We start from the raw sequence: 26579 nt of genomic DNA on the forward strand, positions 1-26579 counted from the left end.
AGCCTTACATGTAAAAGCACTATGGAAGTAGTAGTGGATTCTGAATTGTCAAGGCAAGGCAAGTTTATTTATATAGCGCATTTCATACACAGTGGCAGTTCAATGTGCTTTACAGAGGTAAGAGCAAAACAGTAAACAATAGAAAATAAAATTACATAAAATAAAGGGGGAAGAAGAGAGAAAAAAATAAGAATTAAACAATAGTAGAAATAAAATAATAAAATGAAGTAAAAGTTCAGTAAAAAACAGCAGAATAAAATAGAATAAAAGTTAAGTAAAGTTTAAAACATGCAGAGACTGTAAAAGTTAAGTAAAGTTTAAAACATGTAAAGATGATATTTATCAGTTAGCAGAAAGCATGTGAGAACAGCTTGGACTTTAGTCTAGATTTGAAGCTGCCAACAGCAGGAGCATTTTTGATGTCCTCTGGGAGTTGGTTCCGTAGCTGTACTGCATAGTAGCTAAAAGCTGCTTCACCACACTTTGTTTTAACAACAGGTTTTACCAGTAAATTTTGCTGCTGTGATCTGGTAGATCTGATCGGGTTAGGCCGCTGCAACATATCAGAGAGGTAATTGGGCCCTGTACCATTTAGAGATTTGTACACCAGCAGCAATGCTTTAAAGTCAATTCTGTAGCTTACTGGAAGCCAGTGAAGGGACCTTAGAATTGGAGTAATGTGCTCTGTTCTTTTTGTTCGTGTGAGAACCCTAGCCGCTGCATTTTGAACCAGCTGAAGTCGTTTGATGGTCTTTTTTGGCAGGCCTGTGAAAAGGCCATTGCCGTAATCAACCCTACTAGAGATGAAGGCATGTATAAGTTTTTACAGATCATTTTTTGACATAAGTCCTCTTAGTTTGGAAATGTTTTTTAGGTGATAAAATGACAATTTAGTGATTGCTTTCATGTGACTGTCAAAGTTTAGCTCGCTGTCAATGAAAACACCAAGATTTTTAACCATTTCTTTAGTTTTAATCCCTTTTGTGTCAAGAATAGTGGTAATCCTGAGTCTTTCATCTTTTTTCCCAAATAGAATTACTTCTGTTTTATCTGTGTTCAGCTGAAGAAAATTTTGTGACATCCAGCTGTTGATTTGGTCGATACACTGGTAGAGACATTCAAGGGGGGCATAATCATTAGGTGATAGAGCAAAATAGATTCGGGTGTCATCTGCATAGCAGTGATACAAAATTGAGTTGTCAAAAAAAAATGTCCTCTCCGAGAATCACTTCATTTGTTTCTCCCATCTTATAGCAGATTACACAAAACTACCATACACATATGTCAAAAAAATTACCTGAAATCTGTTCTTTAACTTCTCCTTCACTTAAAAACTGGTACAAGAACCAGTTTGAATAGGGTGACCAGACGTCCCGGTTTTACCGGGACAGTCCCGATTTGGGGTTGTGTGTCCCGAGTCCCAACAAAAGTCTGTTGGGACACGGATATGTCCCGGTTTTCGCCACTCGCGACGTTTGTGACTGAGCAGCGTGGGAATCATTAGCGGAGAAATGTCTGCATTTACTATTTTGATGAATTGACAGGAATCGCAAACTTTCCTGGTTACTGCCCCCTGGCCCTGTGGCATGGGTGTTTATTTAGCCACATTATTCCAGACAACAGAACGGGTTGCCATGCAACAATAAAATAAAGATTAACTGGAGCGAATGTTCTTTGTCTAGCAGCTAGCAGCAGTAATGCCGCAGCAATTATGCCGAAAAGAAAATGTACCTTTTCCAAAGATTTACAGGGCACCTACCCCTTCCTCCGAGAGGTGCAGAACAATGCGCACAAAGCCTACTGCACACACTGTAAGTGCTTTGTTCTTGTACTGAGTTGGGCAGCCTATGTCGCAAATGCTGTGCACTCCTGTGGGGGCTTTCCTCGGGCTGTCGCCCCTCTCCTCCTTTACTGCTGTTTTGTTTGAGTGTATATTTACGGAAGCCGCGAGAGGCCCTTCATATAATCTTTTTTTATTCACCTTGTTATCCCGAGATAACGACATAATTAATTCAGGATCTCGAGAAAACAAAACCGTTATTCTGAGATCTCGAGAAAACAAAACCGTTATTTCATGATCTCAGCTGGATCACTGTATCTCCGTCGGTAGAGACGAAGCCGGGCCAGTCTTCTGCGGAGGTGCTGCGGACTAATTTTGAAATTATCCCTTATTAAAAGACTTAATGCAATCTCTCCCTGTGTCAACCCCTGATCAAAATATTGCCTTATTAGGTGATCGATTATTCCAGACATTCTAATGACCAAAGTTGCGTCTATACAGAATGAGAAATAGCCCCAAAGTCAGCATATCACAAGTCTCTTGGCGTGCCTGAATGAACCATTTCTCAGCTGTTTACTCGAGATCATGAAATAATTGTTTTGTTTTCTCGAGATCTCGGAAAACGGTTTTGTTTTCTCGAGATCTCGAATTAGTTGTGTTGTTTTCTTGAGATCCTGAATTAATTATGTCGTTATCTCGGGATAACAAGGTGAATAAAAAAAAGATTATATGAAGGGCCTCTCTCGGCTTCCGTAGGTATATATTCTCAAATCACTTGTCTCTTTTTTCTGTTTAACATACCATTCTGACAGTTTGGCCATATTGCTGTGTTGAACAGCTTGTTGCACCTTCCATTAAAGTGTTCACTTTTGTACACATCTCATCTCATCTCATTATCTCTAGCCGCTTTATCCTGTTCTACAGGGTCGCAGGCAAGCTGGAGCCTATCCCAGCTGACTACGGGCGAAAGGCGGGGTACACCCTGGACAAGTCGCCAGGTCATCACAGGGCTGACACATAGACACAGACAACCATTCACACTCACATTCACACCTACGGTCAATTTAGAGTCACCAGTTAACCTAACCTGCATGTCTTTGGACTGTGGGGGAAACCGGAGCACCCGGAGGAAACCCACGCGGACACGGGGAGAACATGCAAACTCTGCACAGAAAGGCCCTCGCCGGCCACGGGGCTCGAACCCGGACCTTCTTGCTGTGAGGCGACAGCACTAACCACTACACCACTGTGCCGCCTTGTACACATCATCTTGCTTTATTCATTCAGTTGTGGGGAATGGTTAGTAAGGTTGATTCTGACCTAGGCTATGTTGAGGTCACATATCTACTTTTTAAGTTCATGCTATAGTGCATACAATTTTAGAGATATAGCCTACATGTGCATATGCATTCTTCTTGGTGTTCTCACAAACAGGTGAAATAAATCAGTGTAAATTTGGCCTATGGACATATGGTGCGTTCATGTGCTATGGGAATTATGGTAAATACCAAACGCCGACATGGAAAGCACACATGAACGCCCCATCTTGTGGTATTTTCCACTGGGCAACTCGTAGAAAATTTTGATACACGAGTTGCCGAGATCACGGTGGTGTAGTGGTTAGCGCTGTCGCCTCACAGCAAGAAGGTCCGGGTTCGAGCCCTGCAGCCGGCGAGGGCTTTTCTGTGCGGAGTTTGCATGTTCTCCCCGTGTCCGCGTGGGTTTCCTCCGGGTGCTCCGGTTTCCCCCACAGTCCAAAGACATGCAGGTTAGGTTAACTGGTGACTCTAAATTGACCGTAGGTGTGAATGTGAGTGTGAATGGTTGTCTGTGTCTATGTGTCAGCCCTGTGATGACCTGGCGACTTGTCCAGGGTGTACCCCGCCTTTCGCCCGTAGTCAGCTGGGATAGGCTCCAGCTTGCCTGCGACCCTGTAGAAGGATAAAGCGGCTAGAGATAATGAGATGAGATGAGATGAGATGAACTTTAACCTTCCAACATGGCAGCGAGCGTGGCATTCAATGTGTTAAGAAAATCTCTACTTGTCATGATCAGGAAATATTCAGCATTATTTACCTTTTGATAACTCATATTCCTGCTGCAGCTGGTGAACAAGGCAATCTATAATTGTTTTAGCCAAATAACAGGCCTGATTCTGAATCTGGTCCACCATCTTTAATTTGTCAACAACAACAAAAGCATGTGAACACAACACACTGGTAAATACCACTTCCCAACTGGAAAATATCATCTTCAGCCATTACAAAATCTGACCAAAGTCTGACCATAATTTAACGGATCTGTATACCACTATGCTACTAGATAACAAAATGCCTGTTTGTTTTATTTCATGTGAGATGTTGATAAATGTGAGCTTCAACACAATGATCAGAGCGCCTCTCTGAGGGTCACGTTTACGTAAAAAAAAAAAGGTGTGCGTGCACGAGCATGGTCGCGCGCAAAAGTGTCCCGGTTTCAGACTAGGGAAATCTGGTCAGCCTAAGTTTGAATCAATTTGAATTTTGGACCCCTGTGACACAAACTTTGCACCCTGATTGACTGTAAAACAACCCTTTTTTTTTTTCCTATGGATGTGAGCTTCAGGTTCTATGCAGTGGATTTGCTGAACTGAATCAGTTTGTCGCTGGATGGCAGAAGTCGCCTGTGAATAGGAAAAGATGTCGGAAGGTCCAGCTGTGAGGGAAACGGACTGATTCCAACCAGTTAGCTTAGCATTAAAGCAACCTGGATAGCAACAGCGACCTGTCATAAAGGATTAGCATAACGTTAGCAAACAAACGAGCGCGAGCTGAGTGTTTACCTGAGGAAGCTTCATTACACCTAGCATAGCTAGCGGTTGCTATGAAGCTGGCTAACTGTAGCGCAGAACGCTATGTTTAATTTAGGTTACAACAATGACTATCTGTATTTTTAAACTGACATTTTTCCTAAATTACAACCAACCAACCAGTGAGTGTAAATCAGGTCTCAGTATGATAAGACGTTAGAATTTACAGTTTTGCTTTTTTTTTTTTATTAGTAGTCCAACGAAAGTGCTAGCAGCTGAAGGATTGTAGTCCACACCGGCCGCTCCTCCTCCTCCACTGAGAGCTGGAGCGAGTTTGGGGTTTATATTCAGGTTTGGTTTTGTGTGCCGGGGAGATGAACAGAAGACCTTTAAAGAAAAGACTCCGAGCTCAGTAAGGACCTGCTGACTACATGAGAATGAGCCATGGTCCATCTCAACACGTTCAATGCAGTGAGGAGAAAGATCTTTAACAGCTCAGAGTGGCTCCAGTGCAGAAGAAGAGCAGGATTGCTTGCAGCCCACCAACACTGCCGAGCTGCTTTCTCCTCAGCAGGACAGGAATGCCTCATCCACTGCGGCTTGTTGGAGATTATTCAACACACAATCCATGCTGGGGTTGTTTTTTTAAATAGGCTAGAAAAGAGACTGTTTGTTTGTTTTTGATCTGAAAGCAGCAGAACATTTTCCATAAAACGTGATTTAAGATGACGATGGAAAACTCGACCATTAAAAATCGGATTAAAAACCTGCTCCGATCTCCTTCCATCAAACTGAGGAGAAATAAACCACGGGGCAACAAGGAAAACCTGGGAAATAAGGTGTGTAACCTGATTTTAGATCTGGAAACTGTAGTCTATGCTGCTCTGTAAATTTCTCCTCTAGCCTGTCATTTTTAATAGAGCATGTGTAGGATGGTAACCCTGTGTGTACTAATATTTCACTTATTATTATGTAAACGTGTGTTGGTTTCAGATATAAATCTCAGTGTATGACTGCTTCGTGCATTTACTTTGTGTAATAGCCATGCTTTAGCTTCTGTAATGTCAAACTCTTTATAAAGGGCATTAGGACTGCAGCAAAAATTAACCTACACAGTGACTGATTATCTCATCTCATTATCTCTAGCCACTTTATCCTGTTCTACAGGGTCGCAGGCTACGGGCGAGAGGCGGGGTACACCCTGGACAAGTCGCCAGGTCATCGCAGGGCTGACACATAGACACAGACAACCATTCACACTCACATTCACACCTACGCTCAATTTAGAGTCACCAGTTAACCTAACCTGCATGTCTTTGGACTGTGGGGGAAACCGGAGCACCCGGAGGAAACCCACGCGGACACGGGGAGAAGATGCAAACTCCGCACAGAAAGACCCTTGTCTGCCACGGGGCTCGAACCCGGACCTTCTTGCTGTGAGGCGACAGCGCTAACCACTACGCCACCGTGCCGCCCCAAATGTTACTTACGGTTTACATTTGCCTTTGATTTATGACTGATTTTCAGTTATTTTCTAGTATAAGTGTAGTTTGCTGTGTGTTTCAGCAGCTGACTGAGTGCTGCATTCCCTTCTGATTGACTGTTTACTGCTGCAGATAAATGCTCACTTACTTTCCTCTTCAAGCCAGGGGATGTCTGGGGCTTGAGGACTGTTCATGCTGTTAAGCCATGCAGAAACATTGCTTCAGGTTTTGACCCCTGCAGCAGCATATTATTATTAGGATGCAGTGCTGCAGCACAGCAACCTATGGGCTCCCCTAGGGGAGCCCATAGGTTGCAGTGCAAAGCACTGCAACTATTGTTCTTCTACGTATTTCTTCTTCTTCTTCTTCTTCTTCCTCTTATTATTCCTACGCAGTTTTCGATTTCGATTAACTCAATAACCGTACGTCGCACACAGACAAACAATATATCAAAACGTGTGGCTCGATCGTACTCGCTATGCTATTACTTTTCTCTACAGAATATGATTTTTTCGTGACGTAGTCGCGAAAAAATCGTCCAAAAAACCCCCATTCATTTCTATGGAATTAATTGAAAAAAAAAGCACTTTTTCAAACATCCACTGCTCTGGCATGCTTTCACCTAGAGACGTGATTCAAACTCTAAAACGTAGGAAAACTTCTCCTCTGTGGATCTGGCATTCAACTTTTCTGCTAGGTTCTACACTTTCGGATCAGTCCCGGCTCAAACGCCACGTGGGTTCTGGGAGAAAATCCGGCTTTTGAATGGGTGTCTATTGCGTTACACACCAGTGAAGCTCGTTAACTTAGAGTGGAGAGAGGTTGAAAATAAAGCTCAAACTTTCTCGCTTAAACTGTGTTTTCAGCCACAAATTTCACTCTACAGACATGATTTTCTCAAAAGTAGTAGTAAAACTTGTCCTGATTCACACAATGTCTACCTAAACGATAGGATTTGCAGTTTTTGAATGACAAGCGTCAAACTGAGGACAGGGCAGCTGACAGACCTCATTGACACCCATTATAAACGTGAGAGAAAAGTCACTCGTTTTTAAATCGCTCTAGTGTCATTATTTTTAACACTACAGACAAAAAAATACATCATTTTATTCAGGAGACCCTTCTAGCGCTCACTGTGAAAGAATTTTGTGAATAGCTGCTTCCGTTGTCGAGTTATTTGTCATTGTTCGAGGCCTGTTCCGTAGTAAAACAGCACAAAATTCAAGACCTTGTGTGTCTTAGCTCATTGACACCCATTATAAAAGTGACAGAAAAGTCTCTCATTTTTAACACTACAGACAAAAAATTACATCAGTCTATTCAGGAGACCCTTCTTGCGCTCACTGTGAAAGAATTTTGTGAATTTCTTTTTTTTGTGAAAAAAAAAAAACCAGCCTCGGTCGGCATGACACTTCACCTTAGCCGCCCACTTTATTAGGAACGCTTCTGTTCGTACATACAAACTACAAACACTCTTCTTAGAGTTTAGAGTTTATTTTATTTTTAAAAGGGACAGTGCACAAATTAAACATTATCCTTGTGGTAAGGACAGATGTCTGTCCCAGGTTATAGCAGTACATGCTAATTTCCGCCTGTAGTCACTTTGTTTATACTCTTGAATAGCTCTTCTTCATGACGGCTGTTGTCTCAAGCACACACATAATCATTGCATTGAAACATCATTGCAGGTCACACATTCACGGCCAGCAAACATGCGTGACCGAATTGCTTCGCGCACTGCATCCTCTCACAATTTCCCCCGGGGAATTGTCCGGTCTAGTTATTATTTATTATTATTATAGGCGGCATGGTGGTGTAGTGGTTAGCACTGTCGCCTCACAGCAAGAAGGTCCGGGTTCGAGCCCCGTGGCGGGCGAGGGCCTTTCTGTGTGGAGTTTGCATGTTCTCCCCGTGTCCGCGTGGGTTTCCTCCGGGTGCTCCGGTTTCCCCCACAGTCCAAAGACATGCAGGTTAGGTTAACTGGTGACTCTAAATTGACCGTAGGTGTGAATGTGAGTGTGAATGGTTGTCTGTGTCTATGTATCAGCCCTGTGATGACCTGGCGACTTGTCCAGGGTGTACCCCACCTTTCGCCCGTAGTCAGCTGGGATAGGCTCCAGCTTGCCTGCGACCCTGTAGAAGGATAAAGCGGCTAGAGATAATGAGATGAGATTATTATTATTATTATACTCTTTGCAAACTGCAGTAACTTATAATGACTTGTTTACACCCCAGTGGCAGCACAGTGGTGTAGTGGTTAGCATGGTCGCCACACAGCAAGAAGCTTCCGGGTTTGAACCCAGCAGCCAGCGAGGGCCTTTCTGTGTGGAGTTTGCATGTTCTCCCCATGTCTGCGTGGGTTTCATTCGGTTCTCCCAGTTAGGTTAACATGGGGCAGCCTTGAGCTGAGGTGCCCTTGAGCAAGGTACCTAACCCCTGACTGCTCCCTGGGCGCTCTAGTGTGGCTGCCCATTGCTCTGGGTGTGTGTGCGCACGTGTGTTCACTGCTTCAGATGGGTTAAATGCAGAGGATGAATTTCACTGTGCTTGAAGCGTGCATGTGACAAATAAAGGTTTCTTCTTCAGTGGGCGGCACGCTGGTGTAGTGGTTAGCGCTGTCGCCTCACAGCAAGAAGGTCCGGGTTCGAGCCCCGTGGCCGGCGAGGGCCTTTCTGTACAGAGTTTGCATGTTCTCCCCGTGTCCGCGTGGGTTTCCTCCAGGTGCTCCGGTTTCCCCCACAGTCCAAAGACATGCAGGTTAGGTTAACTGGTGACTCTAAATTGACCGTAGGTGTGAATGTGAGTGTGAATGGTTGTCGGTGTCTATGTGTCAGCCCTGTGATGACCTGGCGACTTGTCCAGGGTGTACCCCGCCTTTTGCCCGTAGTCAGCTGGGATAGGCTCCAGCTTGCCTGCGACCCTGTAGAACAGGATAAAGCGGCTAGAGATAATGAGATGAGAATCATCTTCAGTGTATCTGACTAGACTTGCCTGGCTGTAGTGTCCGTGTTGAATGTGGTTCTGCTCAGTCCAAATAAGCCTCTAATGACTTGTCCATTAAGTAAGCCTGTGCAGTTTGATTCCTGCATGCTGCTTATAAAATGTTTATAGCTTACAATTTGTTTTCCTTATCAGTAAAAGATGATGTTCCGTTCCCTCCAAAAGGAACTTGATGATACAAGACCAGATAAAGGGAACATGTGCACGTTTGTGTATTTGTACAATGGGGTGGTTTGCAAACCAAGGCTGTGGTTTTATGTCCTGAGGCTCTTGTGTTGTGCAACTTCAAAAGCATGGTTGATCCTCCCAGCTGTAAGGTGGGTTTTTTTGTTTTTTTGTTTGTTTTTTGGGTGACCCTTTGATGAGAAATGGTTCATTTCTTCTACCACATATGAGCTGAGTTTTTAAATTTCCTATTTAAATCCAAGTAATTAGCTCTAAAATCTATCACGTGTACCCCCGTATGGTCCTGGAGTTCCTCCTGTCCTGAACATTTTAGTGTTTTCCTTGCTCTGACACGCATTTTATCTTAGGAAGGCCTCTTAACTAGCTGATTAGTTGAACCAAGTATGTTTGGAGCAGGAAAATGTAATGAATATCCTACTTTTTTATATTTAGTAAAATAATATCCAGTATATATTTGTAAACTCCATGGACGATATTCAACGTTTACATACAATCAAAAAATCTGTTAATCATCTGTTGATATCTTCTATCTTTTTGAACGCTGTGGATAGTCTGTTAAACAGACCAATAAACCTGAATAATCTGAATAATCATCACTGACTAACATGATTGATGCAAAAATTGTTAGTGAGGAAACAAAGTTCCTATTGTAGATATTAAGGGCCCGTTTACACGAGGACGCTGTCGGGTAAAAACGACTAAATATTTTATCGGAAGTGCCTTTCGTCTACACGGGGACGGCGTTTCTGAGGCTGAAAAACGGAAAAAATTGAAAACGCCTTCCAGAGTGGATAAGTTAAAAATAGCCCCCGTTGCATATCCGTCTAAACTACCCAATACGCGAAACTCTGCTCGGATCTGCTCACGTCGGGTACGCGTTTACGTCATACATATGTCATATACTGTACATGCCAGCCCGGGAAGTAAGAAAGTAAGTAAAAAAAAAAGTAAGAGCATGTCTGATTACATCTATCCAACGGACCTTCAAGCTGCTCTGGCAGCTTTAATAAACGTCCAGGAGTCCTTCGAACATCTATACCGAATCTGCACGTATACCGTTAATGAACAGAGGCGGGTATAGTATGCGCTTACTTTTTTACTTACTTTCTTACTTACCATAGCCAGAGTAGTCAAAGTTTTCGCGGCGCAGATGTGCAGATCAGACAAGACGGAAGATGTTGCGCATGCGTGCAGATATAGCGGAGGTCTTTCACAGCACCACCTAGCCGCCTGGCATGCACATCCAATTGAATTCCACACATTTATGCGTCACTGTATAGACGCAGATTTCCTCCTTGAAAACGGTCATGTAGACGCGGAAAAAAGTGAGAACGAAAACGGACTTTTGCGTTTTTGTTTCAGACCGTCCCTGTGTAAAGTGGGCCTAAGAGTTAAAAATAAAATGAGTGCATGGCAAGCTGGCGGAGACATCGAGCTACTAAGACAAAGGAGAATTTAGAAATGCATTCTGTTTTGCTAAAAACCAACCTTGTTTAAAACCCAAGCAAGGTGTTTTCAGTATGCTGGAATTAATTAGTTCATTCATTCATATTAACATAAATGTTTGTATATAAACATGCAAATGAATGTTTCAGCATCACTGGTAATTTTATATTTGTGCACACGATTGTGGGATTAAAAGTATCCATCCATTACCACTTATCCTGTGCAGGGTCGCGGGCAAGCTGGAGCCTATCCCAGCTGACTATGGGCGAGAGGCGGGGTACACCCTGGACAAGTCGCCAGACCATTGCGGGGCTGACACACGACCATTCACACTCACATTCACACCTACGGTCAATTTAGAGTCACCAGTTAACCTAACCTGCATGTCTTTGGACTGTGGAGGAAACCGGAGCACCCGGAGGAAACCCACGGGGAGAACATGCAAACTCCGCACAGAAAGGCTCTCGCCGGCCACGGGGCTCGAACCCAGAACCCTTTTGCTGTGAGGCGACAGTGCTAACCACTACACCATCGTACCACTGGATAAAAAGCAGTGAGGGGGGAAAACATTGTTCACATTTTTACAATATGGTTCTAGTTGTTTAATTATGCAGAAGCTAATACTGGTATTTATTTTGGAATGTGAAGTCTGAAATGCTTCACGTTTGAGTAAGCTTGACACGAGTGAATTTATTAATGTGTGCGGTTGTGTGAGTGAAGAAAATGTACTGGCTTCAGTCTGTCGTGTTGAGTTCTGATGGACAGATGGAGGAGAAAAGGGACGGACTGCTGTGTGTTAGAGGGCAGGGTTATACTAACTAAACACACACAGACACAAGTTTTGTTTACTCAGTCTTTCAAGAATTCATATGCATGGGTCTGATGGAGCTTGGATTTTTGTTGAAAAGAGGATATTCGTGTGATTTGTACCCCATGGTTTTGTTAAAAGTTGGAGTGAGTGTATTGTTAAAATAAACCTTGTGTTTATTGTGGTCGCATTGAAAATGTTTCCTGCAAAGAGACTGTTAAAAGCTACACGACCTGATGTAAGTTCTCTTATGCTTGTTATTGTGTTGTGTGCATATAATAACACGGTTTCCTAGAGTTCATTGTGTAGTATCAGATACCGATTTTTTTTTTAATGTGTTTTTAATTTGCTTCAAAGCGTATTAATAATGCCTGCTTTTGTTACAAGTATTCAAACTTTTTTCAAAGTATAACTTAGGGCTGTGCGATATATCGAATATACTCGATATATCACTGAAAATTCTGTGTGCGATACATAAAATTATTATATCGTAACTATCGAGTATTTTATGGTCATCTTCCGACTTGCGTTTGTTGCGTTTGTTTAAAACCTTTTCCGGTGGTTTTCTCCCTGTCCCTCAGGCAGTAACGTGAGAGGCTGCCTAAGGGGAAAGAAAAGAAAAACGTCACGCACTCGCCAACCAATCCCGGGCGACATCTTGGTGCTGAAAGGAACTTGCGGGAAGATTTTCTATTTTCGGTTGTGTTGCCAGATTGGGCGGTTTTAATTGCGTTATGGCGGGTTTTGAACATATTTTGGGCTGGAAAACGTCAGCAGTATCTGGCAACACTGCCGGCGGGAAGATTTCCTGGTTCCGGTTTACAGCGCTGACTCAGTTCGTGCAGTCGCTGGTGCTGCATAGGCTACCATGTAAGCTCTGGCAATTTCAGCGGCAAATTAAAAATGGAAGCGGACGAATTGGTTCCTAAAAGAACTAGTAAGGGGTCAGTCATCTGGCATTTTTTGGATATCGCGAGGAGGACTTGGAACAGCAAATGCCAGTTTGTAAAGTGTGCAAAAAAACCTGTCATCACGAAAGGCAGCAGCACTACAAATATGTTCCATAAACTCACCCGGTACAGTATGAAGAGTCTCTTAGGCCAAGTTTACATTAGACTGTATCTGTCTCGTTTTCTTCGCGGATGCACTGTCCGTTTACATTAAAACGCCGGGAAACGGGAATCCGCCAGGGTCCACGTATTCAATCCAGATCGTGTCTGGTCCGGTGCTGTGTAAACATTGAGAATACGCAGATACGCTGTGCTGAGCTCTAGCTGGCGTCATCATTGGACAACGTCACTGTGACATCCACCTTCCTGATTCGCTGGCGTTGGTCATGTGATGCGACTGCTGAAAAACGGCGCGGATTTCTGCCTTGTATCACCTTTCATTAAAGAGTATAAAAGTATGAAAATACTGCAAATACTGATGCAAATACTGCCCATTGTGTAGTTATGATTGTCTTTAGGCTTGCCATCCTTCCACTTGCAAGTGGTAAGTGACGCGCATGCCCGACATGCACTGAGATCACACACACAGCGGCTCAGTCCCGAGTCACTGCTTGTGCGCTTCACTCGCGCGCTCTGTGAGCTGTGCAGGGCCGGAGTGCGCACCCTCCAGAGGGCACTCGCTGTTCAGGGCGGAGTGATTTGGAGCGCAGGATGCCTGCGGAGCCGAGCGTATCCATGTAGTGGCGTTGCTGTGTGCACGCTAATCGTTTTAAAAACGTTAATCTGATGATCCGCTGATACGGTCTAATGTAAACCCCACCTTAAACTCCGAACTACTTGCCCACGAGCTAAAACCCCCCACAAACTAAACAAATGACCATAGCGGCCTCATTCTCCAAAGCCCCCCATATGAGAAAACGAGTCAGAGATGGAGAGCTATAACGGATGCAGTCACTCACTTCATTGCCGAAGACATGATCCCAGTTGGTATAGTGGAAAAACCAGGCTTCCAAAAATTACTAAACACACTCAATCCCAAATGTGAGTTGCCTGCTCGCAGACATTTTACAGAGAAGGCAATTATACACATCTGAGAGTCAGAGCCAGAAAACATTCAGTTCAAAAGTGTGCAAAGAGAAAAATTATGTTTTGCAGATCTCTGTCTTCTCTCCCTCAGTCTCTCTCTCTATTGTGAATGTTCCAGTGGTTCTCAGTAGTCAGGTTAATAGCTTGGAGATCTATTTTTTAAAATAATTTAATGAATGAGCACTTTTCTTATTTAGGCTAAATGTCTCAGTGTTGAGCTTGCACTTTATTGGTTTGAGCTCTGAGCAGCTCTGTATTGTGTTGCCCCTTTGTTGCAATTTTCAAGATTGTTTTTTGCAGTTTGTGCCACATCTTTGTTGAATAAAAATAGTCTTATTTCAATTCAATTGTGATTAATCACGAACATGAAAATGTAAAATGTGTTGTTGAAAACCACCTGTAAAGTTAACCAAGAATGTTATTTAATCTGCAGGGATTGTAGTGAAAACAGTAAAGAGTGAAAGTTAGATTTCATGGGGTCCTTTAGAGGAGATTTAAATATATCGAGATATATATCGTATATCGTGAAATGGAGAAAATGTATCGGGATATTCATTTTTTCCCATATCGCACAGCCCTAGTATAACTGTTTGTTTCTATTTGCTTAAATTTGCACTGCAATGGAAATTTTTAACTTGTGATTTCCATTTCAAGTGACAGCACTGTTTTGGAGTGTTGGTTATCAGAGGAATCATCCTGGTCCAACTGGGCTTTTAAACTGGTTGTTCTACGGTACAAAAGTTATTGTGCAGGAGCTTGTCTGAAGTCTTGTAAATTTGAGGCACATTGCCTTTTATCATGCATCTGGCACACACACACACACACATTACACCCTTTCATACCCAGACAGCTCTTCCTTTCTTTTTCACCCAGAAGTGATAGCAATGTAGCAATGCACTGTGACACCACATTCGATTCATCTTTCTCTTGTTATTTTGCAGGTGACTCTTGAAAAGGTTTTGGGAATTACTGCTGCAGGAAACCGTGCCTTGGCCTGTGATCCTCACTCGGGTTTGGTAGCATACCCTGCAGGGTGAGTAACGAAAAAAAACCTGCACAGCAAAAATGGTTACTGTGCAAGAGTGAGCCCAGTTCTTATCTACAGGAATGGCTGTCATTCGCGTATCAATTTTCAGGAATAGAGAGAACTATGCATTGACAAGTTTGTTTTATTACTGATTTATTGAATTGAATAATTTTTGTTGAACACACTCGACAGTACAAAAATGACTTTCTGTGCTGTATGGGATTCTTAGAAATTCATCTGACAACAGCTGGGTAAGCATGTACAGGAGTTAGGTGGAGTACAAACAGGAAAAGCAAAAAGCAGGATCAGGATGGACAGTTTTATTCTCTGAGGTGTACAGAGTATGAGTGTCCAGTCGACCCAGACCCTTCTCTGCGTACATGCCTGTTGGCTATCCTGCTGTGGTTTATCCAAAGGCATGCACAGGATGCTTCTGTATTTTCAAAAGTATGTGTGTACAACACTCCACAGAAGCAAGACTAAAACATGCACACAAAAGCAGGTCTTGTGGCTGCCTTTGTATGTGAGAACGTACTCGGCTATAAACTTGATTCTGATTTAATGTTTGAATGTATTAAGTGCACGGAACATGGTGGCCTTCAGTTTGGTTATGGACATGAAATTATTGGGAAAGATGTCAGACCCTCAATGGGCTGGATACTAATCATGTATACTTCTTGGTGATTAACTAGAAATGGATTAGGATGGAATGTGCTGGTATTAGCCTTGGAATTCTGGCCATGAATATGGAGATTAAGAGCCTCCTCTCAGCCACCACGGTGAGATGTTTTAGTTCTCGCTCTCTATGAAAACGTTCTTTCGTTGCCATACAGCAGCGATTTCTTTGAGCATAATGTAATGCACTATACATACACGTTACTAGTACTGAAATAGTCTGTTGAACTGATTGAATCAAGCAAATGCCCTACAAAAACGTCCACTACCTTTCATGCAACCCCCCCATTCTGAGTGTGCGTAAGTGTAAAATGCTTTCATGAATAGTTGATTGTACAGTATAATAGGTGGAAGTGTTCTTCTCAAGGTATACGGCAGCTTTCTCAAGGGATGTGTTAAGTCTGCAGTTTGCTGATTAAGCTAAGTTACCAGTTGGTGCAGACAACTGACCATGCACCGCTCTGAATATAGTGTGGCGCACAGTGAAGTGTGCACATGGGGCAATCAGATCAGACCCTGCAGCTGTTATGCCAAGTCTGTTCTCCTAGTGAAATGTTTCTATCATCAGTGCAAAAGATTTCAAGGTTTGTAAATGCTTTGTTGCATACTGTGTTCAGTGCCTTTTGTGTCTGTGCTTCACCATCACACTTTGCCATGACTCAATGACTTGCAATTTGTAGTTCAAGTGACATTTATCACTCATAGTCGCTATAAACACGTTCTGGCTGACTTCAAATTTTGACTTGGCAAATTAAAACCTTGCTGATCTCTGGGCTCTGTTTGGATATCGAATAAAGTAAGATAACAGATAGCCACTGAAGTCAGGCTAAAGATCTGGATTGCTTTCATTGACTTTTAGGAGGTTTTATTGTGTCCAATATAGTTTTGACAAGATCATCTATATTGCAGCAGGTTTTAACACACACGCACACCATTCAAGAGTGTGTGTGTGTGTGTGTGTGTTACTCTGAATTGTAGTTATATAGATGACTGTTTTATAGATCCCCAAATGAGGGTGGTGTTCTGTGGTTTCAGATAACCGAGATATATTTTGCATTCTGTCCATGTGAATACTGAAGTTCAAAGTGCAAACACATGTTCTGCAGTGAGTTGAATGATTTATTTATTAGTACTCATTTGTGGAAACTGAGTGTTCATTTACTTCAGAATGAGCAGCTAATTCCATTTGAAGCCGTCTTTGTTGATTAAATTTGAAGTACTCTACGCCCTTTTCTTTCTGAAGCACGCCTAAATAAAGAGATGAAGTACTTGATTGGTCAAGTGTGCGCTCATTTAGTTTGACTGGCCTTTTCGGTCATAGGCTCTGTAGTTATGTGATATGCATCATGTGCTGCTGTTGCAGATTTAAAGGAGATACACAGAACCTTTTATTTTTAAATCAATTTCTGAGTGGATGGTATCTCCATCCTTGACTCTTGTATGCTGCATAAATGGGAATAAAAAAAAAATTTAAGAGTTAAAATCGACCGCAAAGTTGGCATTCGAGCCGCCCCGCTGAGCCAGCCAGCCCCGAGTGTGTGACGTCACAGCAGGAACCGGTTTTAAGGCCGAGGCCTTTTACAGCTATAGACCAAAGTCATATAAATAAAAATTTATGGTGAAAGTAAGAAATGCCGTTACCGACTTGCTCACCTAAGAGAAATTTTAAATGAAGGATCGGCATCCTACGCTGTGACAAATGACGCGTCTCTCTTTTATTTGCTTACGTCCTGATGCAGTGGGAATCATCAGGTTTTAGCAGTGCCGCTTTGTTGACGATGTGTTCAACAAATGTTTGGACAGCTCTGTGTTTCTATATACTTATCAGCCTGTTTAGAATCCTGCAGTAGTTCCGTCAACATCGGAAACATTTGTGGTATTATGAATATACACTCGCCGGCCTCTTTATTAGGAACACCCATCCACCTGCAGTTTTATGCAGTTATTTAATCAGCCAATCCCTTAACAGCAGCACAGTGCATAAAATCATGCAGATAGAAATCAAGAGCTTCAGTTCATGTTCACATCAAACATCAAAATGGGAAAAATTGTGATCTCTGTGACTTACACTGTGGCATGGGTGTTCGTGCCAGATGGACTGGTCTGAGTGTTTCAGAAACTGCTGATCTCCTGGGGTTTTCACACACACAACAGTCTCTAGAGTTTACACAGAATGGTGTGAAAAAAAAACATTGAGTGAGCAACAGTTCTCTGGATGGAAACATCTTGTTGATAAGAGAGGTCGGAGGAAAATAGCTACAGTGGTGCTTGAAAGTTGTGAACCCTTTAGAATTTTCTATATTTCTGCATAAATATGACCTAAAACAACATCAGATTTTCACACAAGTCCTAAAAGTAGATAAAGAGAACCCAGTTAAACAAATGAGACAAAAATATTATACTTGGTCATTTATTTATTGAGGAAAATGATCCAATATTACATATCTGTGAGTGGCAAAAGTATGTGAACCTCTAGGATTAGCAGTTAATTTGAAGGTGAAATTAGACTCAGGTGTTTTCAGTCAATGGGATGACAATCAGGTGTGAGTGGACACCCTGTTTTATTTAAAGAACAGGGATCTATCAAAGTCTGATCTTCACAACACATGTTTGTGGAAGTGTATCATGGCACGAACAAAGGAGATTTCTGAGGACCTCAGAAAAAGCGTTGTTGATGCTCATCAGGCTGGAAAAGGTTACAAAACCATCTCTAAAGAGTTTGGACTCCACCAATCCACAGTCAGACAGATTGTGTACAAATGGAGGAAATTCAAGACCATTGTTACCCTCCCCAGGAGTGGTCAACCAACAAAGATCACTCCAAGAGCAAGGTGTGTAATAGTCGGCGAGGTCAAAAAGGACCCCAGGGTAACTTCTAAGCAACTGAAGGCCTCTCTCACATTGGTTAATGTTCATGAGTCCACCATCAGGAGAACACTGAACAACAATGGTGTGCATGGCAGGGTTGCAAGGAGAAAGTCACTGCTCTCCAAAAAGAACATTGCTGCTCGTCTGCAGTTTGCTAAAGATCATGTGGACAAGCCAGAAGGCTATTGGAAAAATGTTTTGTAGATGGATGAGACCAAAATAGAACTTTTTGGTTTAAATGAGAAGCGTTATGTTTGGAGAAAGGAAAACACTGCATTCCAGCATAAGAACCTTATCCCATCTGTGAAACATGGTGGTGGTAGTATCATGGTTTGGGCCTGTTTTGTTGCATCTGGGCCAGGACGGCTTGCCATCATTGATGGAACAATGAATTCTGAATTATACCAGGGAATTCTAAAGGAAACTGTCAGGACATCTGTCCATGAACTGAATCTCAAGAGAAGGTGGGTCATGCAGCAAGACAACGACCCTAAGCACACAAGTCGTTCTACCAAAGAATGGTTAAAGAAGAATAAAGTTCATGTTTTGGAATGGCCAAGTCAAAGTCCTGACCTTAATCCAATCGAAATGTTGTGGAAGGACCTGAAGCGAGCAGTTCATGTGAGGAAACCCACCAACATCCCAGAGTTGAAGCTGTTCTGTACGAAGGAATGGGCTCAAATCCCTCCAAGCCGGTGTGCAGGACTGATCAACAGTTACTGCAAACGTTTAGCTGCAGTTATTGCTGCACAAGGGGGTCACACCAGATACTGAAAGCAAAGGTTCACATACTTTTGCCACTCACAGATATGTAATATTGGATCATTTTCCTCAGTAAATAAATGACCAAGTATAATATTTTTGTCTCATTTGTTTAACTGGGTTCTCTTTATCTACTTTTAGGACTTGTGTGAAAACCTGATGATGTTTTAGGTCATATTCATGCAGAAATATAGAAAATTCTAAAGGGTTCACAAACTTTCAAGCACCACTGTAGATTGGTTTGAGCTTCCAGGAAGGATAGAGCAGCTCTTTACAGCCATGGTGAGCAGAAAAACATCTCCGCATGCAACAGCAGAAGACCACATTGGGTTCCATTTTATTTAAAAAAAAAATTATTTTCTAAACAAATATCTTTGGATGGAATAACCTCACCGTTTGAGAGTATTGATCAAAAATAATGAATATGCTTAGAAGCAGGATGTTGCTGTATTGGTTTATAGAACATGGCCATTAATTTCAGCCATGCATGAACATGTGGGTCAGATCCTCTGTGTCTCAGCACTGCAAAAAAAAAAAAAAACTAGATAGAACTCGACGCCAATGGCGTCGATGGGGATGCCTCCGCCCGGTAGACTACACGCCTTATTAAGTTGTGATTTGGGGATGGGCATTTGACCTCACAGTAATCTTGACCTGGTGAAATTACTTGTATTAGCCTTGGATATACAGTGTTCACAAGGTTTTTGGACAGACATTTGACCTTGGACCTTTTGATCTCAAAATCTAATCAGTTTATCTTTGTCCCCAAATGCACAAATGGTGAAAGTTTGGTGAAATTCCTTTCATCAGCCTTTGAGATATCGCGTTCGCAAGGTTTCGGGACGCACGCACGGACAGACGGACAACCCGAAAACATAATGCCTCCTGCACCTTACGGTGGTGGAGGCATAAAAAAAAAAGACCTGTTCAGGTCTACTAACCCTTTAAGTGGTTCAGAGAGGGAGAAAAGAGGATTGGAAAACGGAGAGGAAGGGATAGAATGATGCAATCAGAAAAGCATAATTACCCAGTTGTTTAATGAGAATAAAGGGGTGGTGGGGGGGTTGCTGCTTTCTACTGTGCAGTCTGCATCTCTGCTGCATTGCAGCACTTGGGACTATTACTCTATTAGTAATCTCTCTAAGCGTAGCAGCAAAACTGAATTAGATGATGTGTGGGAAATGCTGGCACTTTAAAGGAGATTATTTCATTTCCCCTGCTTTGCACAGAAACTCACACCACATAAACTGTTCCCAATGTGAGTATTAAAGGCAGAACCTTGTGCCAAGACTTGCAATCTTTGTGCTAAAGTGTTCTATCCTGGCAGCTGTGATCTGACGCTGGAGAATTCGAGAACTCTGCTCAGTCTGTTGAGGCTGTGGGAGTCCTGGATCTGCGGCAGATCCTCGGTAACACAGGAGCATCGGGGGTTGGGCTACGAGTTGGAAACCAATACTCTGACAGCGAACCTGGATCAGTGCGTGTGTGTGTGTGTGTGTGTGTGTGTGTGTGTGTGTGTGTGTGTGTGTGGCTTGACCACCTGTCTCTCTTGTATATCCCACTTGCCAGATGGAGCAACGCAGTGGCTATTACACCATATAAACCACTTTTACTTCACCATTTTAACTCTCCCTTGCTCACCCAGGAAAGAAAAAAACGTGTTTATTGCTTGTAGATAAGTATTTGACTCTCCTCCTATATTCTGTACGTGAGAAGAAATGGAATGGCTAATTAACTACAACACATTTTTAAACATTGTGTATAAGCTGTATGATGCTGAAATCTAAATATTTCTGGTTGTCCCTACTCCCAGTACACCTTATCCATTTCCATAAGGCCTTGATCAAACTTCCAAGCTGTGATGGGGTCTCAGGGCTGACTGAAGTTAAAAGAAAAATCCACCTTGAAACATTAAAAATGTTTATAGTGAAATTTTTTTTTTTGGATGTGCTTGGCAATTCTTGGTGTTAATTTGTTGGTTGGTGCTTTATTTTCATTATGCCTGTGCATACATGTCAACCTATACGGAATGTCCGTATTTTATACGGATTTGATTCAGTAAACGTAGTATATGGGCATATAAATAAAGTTATACGGATTCTTTAAAAAAAACTTCAATATTTATTTAGAGCTATAATCAATTCCCACGATGATAAAAGAACGCATAACATTTACAAACGTACTGTACACCACAGACAGCCAGTAAAGAGTCTTATGAAATCACGCGTTATCTGGTGGTAGCGAGACTTCGTTCCACTTTTGATCATGCGCACACCGCATTGCGAGAATCCCGCCAACCGGGAAGTCATAGACATATAAACATAGATGCCGCCTTCTGCGTAGAATCATACGTCATCCTCGCCGCCATATTGGATGTGGCAAAGTGGAGATTCTTCAACCGTCTCTGGTATAGCGTCTAGACAGTAGCCGAGAATAAAGATGCCTCATTCATGTGCTGCGTTTAACTGTACCAACAGGTTTACCGTCCAAACGAGATCACATGGGATTACCTTTCACAGGTGAGACTGGAAAAATACTTTTCATTGTATTTGGTCACTATAACGTAATTGTACGAACAGATTTTCCTGACTTTGTGGCTAATATGAAGTCTCGTGCATAATAGCCGCTCGGTGAAACCTGTCTCCAAACAACGAAGTATTTCCTTCGTAACTACGCTGATAACACTTTGTGTTTTTGTCAAACATTGGAGCTTTGTATTCATTCTGAAGGTTTATTGTTATTAATATTGAATAAAAAGTAACTGGGATACATCATTGTTAATTATCATTCAAATTTTAGGAAAATTATTTTAATTTGCATCTTGTACGGATTTTATAAGGGAAATACGGATTTTGGAGGTTGGTTATACAGGTTTGATTGACCAAAGGTTGACATGTATGCCTGTGAGCAGTTACAGTGCCGTTTACAAGCAGAAAATTGTTAGTGACATCAAACATAAGGAACTACGGTCAGTCAGCTTTCGCTGCATGTGCCTAACAAGAAAAAAAAAAAAGAGTGCTCTGAGAGCACAATATCCCCGCTGGCAACTATGCCATAACTCCTGGTAAAATGCGACTGAATTGAAAGAAATTACAATATACGTATTACCAACATATAACGAAGAATCCTTTCCAGTTTCGTGAAATTCCTCCAAAAATTGTGAGAGGAGTTGATTTCAGAACGTGAGTACCCTTCCCGGGACAGACGGATGGACAGACATCGCCACAACATAATCCCCCTTCGGGCCTTTTGGCCAGTGGGGGATAATGAGAGCTTCAGGAAGTACTGGAAACATCAAATGTTGGACTTGAAGTTCCAAAATGAAATGCAGCTATGCAATTGCATTGAGATTTATTGCAGCGAAACAGCTTGGCTAGTTAGAGATGACGAGCGTGATTGATCAAGCTTGATTGATGATTGATCAAGGATGGTGGTATTGGCATGAAAATTGAATTTAAAAGTAGGGTTTTTTTTAACTACTGAAGATCACATTGACTGACTGATTTTATAAATACTGATATGCAAGTTACTTGGGATTTTTCCTTAAGGCCCCATAACTGAATTATTTGTTAATGAAATGTCTCTTTTTATGTAATGTCTTCTGGAGACTCAGACTCTGCGTCACGTTGTGTCAGAGGTGTATTGTTTTCTTGTGGGATACAGTGCAGTACGTGATCGTACTTGCAGGCAGGAATTCTCTTCAACTGTTAATTAACCTGCTGCCATAAGTCTTTATTTTTCCTTCAGTGATTAACAAGCCTAGTTGCACAATCACAGCTCACCTGCCTCTTAAAGTGCATATTCTGGACCAATTTAGTTTTTTTTTTTTAATTATATGAAAGTATGTCCCTTTACACGCTCATCCATAAGGGTAATTTTGCACAAGGCCATCTGTCTACAGCAGAAAAAAACAAAATAAAATGCGTCTGGAAAAATCCCAAGGGAGTCTGGAGCCAGATTCGTGATGTTATCTGCGGCAGCGCCAGCAGGCTGCGCGAGCTTTGCACGGTTTCAGTGCACAGCCTGTGTAGACCAAGCGCTCCCATTTCTCTCTCATTGTCCGGTCTTTTAGAAAACGATGAGTACTAATCCCATCAAGATTAGTGTTGCTACACCCTCCTACAATACAGCTGTTAACCATTTTAATAATTACGTGATAACGTTGAAGAAATTTGCAGAAAACCACCAGGTCATTTTCTCATAAACAAACCAGCGCTGATGTAGGATTCAGAGGGAGGCATCCCGCACGCGACGTCACGAAAATCAATGTTTCCCGGGAAATCCAAATGCCAAGTTTTTTCAGAGGTGGACCAATTCGCCTCAAATGCCTTGATTTCAACTGAATTTTTCTGGTATTGCACAAGGTAAAAAAAAAATTGCACAAAATGTAAAATGTGACCGATATTTGACCAAAGTTTAATATAAAATAGGAGAATTACATTGATCTTGCTCCTGAATTTACCCGTGATATGCACTTGAACCTATAATGGTGCAAATAGACCACGTTCACCGATTTCACTTCTGTTAAATGCGTCACAGTACATATAATGAATTTCTGTGACTTCACATTCACAGTCCATAATTCTAACATGTTTGCATAGGCTATGTTCTGTGACAGCTGTACACTGCAACACTTGACTGAACTGATTAGGCCTCTGACCAGGAGGGATGATGAGCTGGATCAGCTTGTGTCTGACAGTAGGCACAGACATGATACACACGGCCCTGCAGAGTTCAGCACATGGCAGTTCATGTTCAGCAACCTGTGTCATTTTTATTTTTTATTTTTTTACACCCCTCTCAGTATAAATGTGCTTCTTCTTACATTGTCATGAAACTCGCTAATTATTTAGGAATTTTTGGATTTCTTAACATTGCTGACATCCCTATGACAGCTGCTCAACTCTGTCTTTCTCAGGACATAGCTGTGCCTGGGAGATAGAATTATATTTAGAAAAATAACCAGTTTTTCCACTCTGGTTTGACATGTTCACTTAATTTTATGTGTAGAGAGAACTGGGTATTTTTAACACCAAGTTTATGTTCCCAAGGATATCGAATACAGAGACTGCTCCATTTGGATCCAATCATTTATATTTAATAATTTGGCTGATGCAAACAGCTGAAGGCACAACAATGCAAAGTACTTAAAGGAGATGCGCAGAGCCATGGCCTCACTTTCATTTATAAATGCCTTGAGACCTCAAGAATGGCACAGGAATAGTTTTAAGCATTAACAATAAATCTAATATAGTAATTTTTATGATTAAAGTGATTTATATAGGTAGCGGTCAGAGTGAATGACCTTGACGTCCGTAACGTCACAGCAGGAAGTCTATCGGTCTCATCGCCATTTCCGCTATACTAAAACACAGAGCTGACTGCAACTCCGATCCTCCATTTTGAGCTAATTTATCGCCATGCCATGCAGGTGTGTTTCTGGCCGGTACAGCAACACAACAGAAGCTGGATTTACGTGGGATTCATGGCCCAAGAATATTCAAACTGTAAAGATTTGGATGCGTTTTGCGAGAAGTTCACAGGCACATTGGGCGCCTACGAAGTGGTCTCTCCTCTGCTCTGCACATTTTACTGAGGACTTGTGCGAAACCTCTGATCTGTTGAGGAGCGTTGGCTATAAGCCCATATTGAAAGAAAGTGCAGTATCAACAATTAAAGAAAAAGAAACTACAAGAAAAGGAAATTTATTTATTTATTTATTTTTAAAAGGAAAGTGAGTTTAGTTGCACCAGTCCTCCCGGAGTGAGCCGAGGGTTGTTGCTAAAACCCGGGACAGGACGGGACATATCGCTCGGGCAGTGACCTCCCTGCAGTTGTTGCTAAAACCAATGACGTCCCGTTCCATCCCGGGTTTTAGTAATTGCCTGAGCCCAGCAGTAATGGCGGAATACACAGTATGAAGAAAAGGTGAATGAGTGTAACAGCCGTCTTATTTCTAAACTGGATATTGCTGCCATCTCGCCCTTATGTGGAAGAAGTAAATGAACGGAGAACTGAACAAACAACTGAAAGTCAGATTGTTTCAAAAACAATCGGCCACAAGATCGGCCTTCAAGAAGCGAGAACACAGACAGGTAAGCTCCGACTCTCATTTGGATAAAAAAAACAACAAATTGTTGACCTGCATTTAGATTAATACATGTAACTTGTATTGTGTGTTTAAGTTACCGGTATAAGATTATTTAATTTGCTTCAGAATGTGATTGTCTCAGTTCATCTGATTATTTAATTAGCCTTTTAATGTTTTATCAGGGAAAATGTATGCATGTACATGTATGTTGCATGTTATAACACCTATCTTGTTTTAATGAGAGTCAACCCACAATCAACGAAGTCAAATCAGTCTTAGTTGAGCAAGTTGGTAACGCTATTTCTTACTTTCACCATAAATTTTTATTTATATGACTTTGGTCTAGCGGGCGGCATGGTGGTGTAGTGGTTAGCGCTGTCGCCTCACAGCAAGAAGGTCCGGGTTCGAGCCCCGTGGCCGGCGAGGGCCTTTCTGTGCGGAGTTTGCATGTTCTCCCCGTGTCTGCGTGGGTTTCCTCCGGGTGCTCCGGTTTCCCCCACAGTCCAAAGACATGCAGGTTAGGTTAACTGGTGACTCTAAATTGAGCGTAGGTGTGAATGTGAGTGTGAATGGTTGTCTGTGTCTATGTGTCAGCCCTGTGATGACCTGGCGACTTGTCCAGGGTGTACCCCGCCTTTCGCCCGTAGTCAGCTGGGATAGGCTCCAGCTTGCCTGCGACCCTGTAGAACAGGATAAAGCGGCTAGAGATGAGATGAGATTAGACTTTGTTCTATAGCTGTAAAAGGCCTCAGCCTTAAAACCGGTTCCTGCAGTGACGTCACGCACTCGGGGCTGGCTCGCTCAGCGGGGCAGCTCGAATGCCAATTTTGCGGTCGATTTTAACTCTCAAAAATATATATGTATATATATTTTTTTATTCCCATTTATGCAGCATACAAGAGTCAAGGATGGAGATACTATCCACTCAGAAACTTATTTAAAAATAAAGGCTCTGTGTATCTCCTTTAAAGTATCTTGAGTAACGTTAAAGTCGATTTCAAAACCTAAACACTTCCAAGTTGCTTAATCTTTGAAAATGTGTCGTGTTTAAATCATTTTCTCCTTTTCAGTGTTAATGTGTCTGTTCGCCAAGATTCCTGTTTGTGCCATATTTCAAGAACGAGAGGTTGAATGTTTGTAGGATTTATATGGAATTATCATTTTAATCAGAAGATCAACTGATTTAGGTTTTGGGATCGACCCATACAGGGTCAAGGTTAAATGCTTGAAATTAGTTTTTCTTGCTTCCTTTGTTTGAGGTATATTTCTGCTATACAAATCAGTAACCAGAAAGAGTAAACTTGTTAATGACTGAGATATCCCTGTTGATGCCATTTGCATCGAGTTCTGTTTGTTTATAAATAAAAATTCCCAACGATGCCACAGCTATCCATGGCCAAGTTCCAAGAGAGCAAATTTGGCCATGTTCTCTGGGTGGGACGGATGGCATACTTTCTCTCCCTTATCAATCACAGTGACGCTAGCCAATAAAGGGCATCTGTGAGCTCATGTATGTGGGAGAGGGCAGATAGTGTTACATTACCCTGGGATACAGCAGTTTGCAGGTCATGCTACGTTCAGTTGGCAGCTTCATATGTCTTGGGAAAGAATGTGTTAGCCTTCATCTT

General features: G+C 42.1%; 1 protein-coding gene across 2 annotated transcripts in view; it reads left to right on the forward strand.

Moving 5' to 3' along the window:
- Window positions 1–4260: 4260 nt before the first annotated feature.
- The window catches only part of mapkbp1 (mitogen-activated protein kinase binding protein 1), a 69993-nt gene continuing 47674 nt past the window's right edge, over window positions 4261–26579 (forward strand). For both annotated transcript variants that reach the window (XM_060934396.1, XM_060934397.1), the window contains exons 1-2: window positions 4261–5407; window positions 14470–14561. In XM_060934396.1, coding sequence (XP_060790379.1) covers window positions 5294–5407; window positions 14470–14561 — 206 coding nt within the window. In that variant the 5' untranslated portion in view covers window positions 4261–5293. The remainder of the gene's footprint in view (window positions 5408–14469; window positions 14562–26579) is intronic.

This window comes from Neoarius graeffei, chromosome 11, assembly GCF_027579695.1.
Source record: "Neoarius graeffei isolate fNeoGra1 chromosome 11, fNeoGra1.pri, whole genome shotgun sequence".
In the NCBI taxonomy this organism is placed as follows: Eukaryota; Metazoa; Chordata; class Actinopteri; order Siluriformes; family Ariidae; genus Neoarius; species Neoarius graeffei.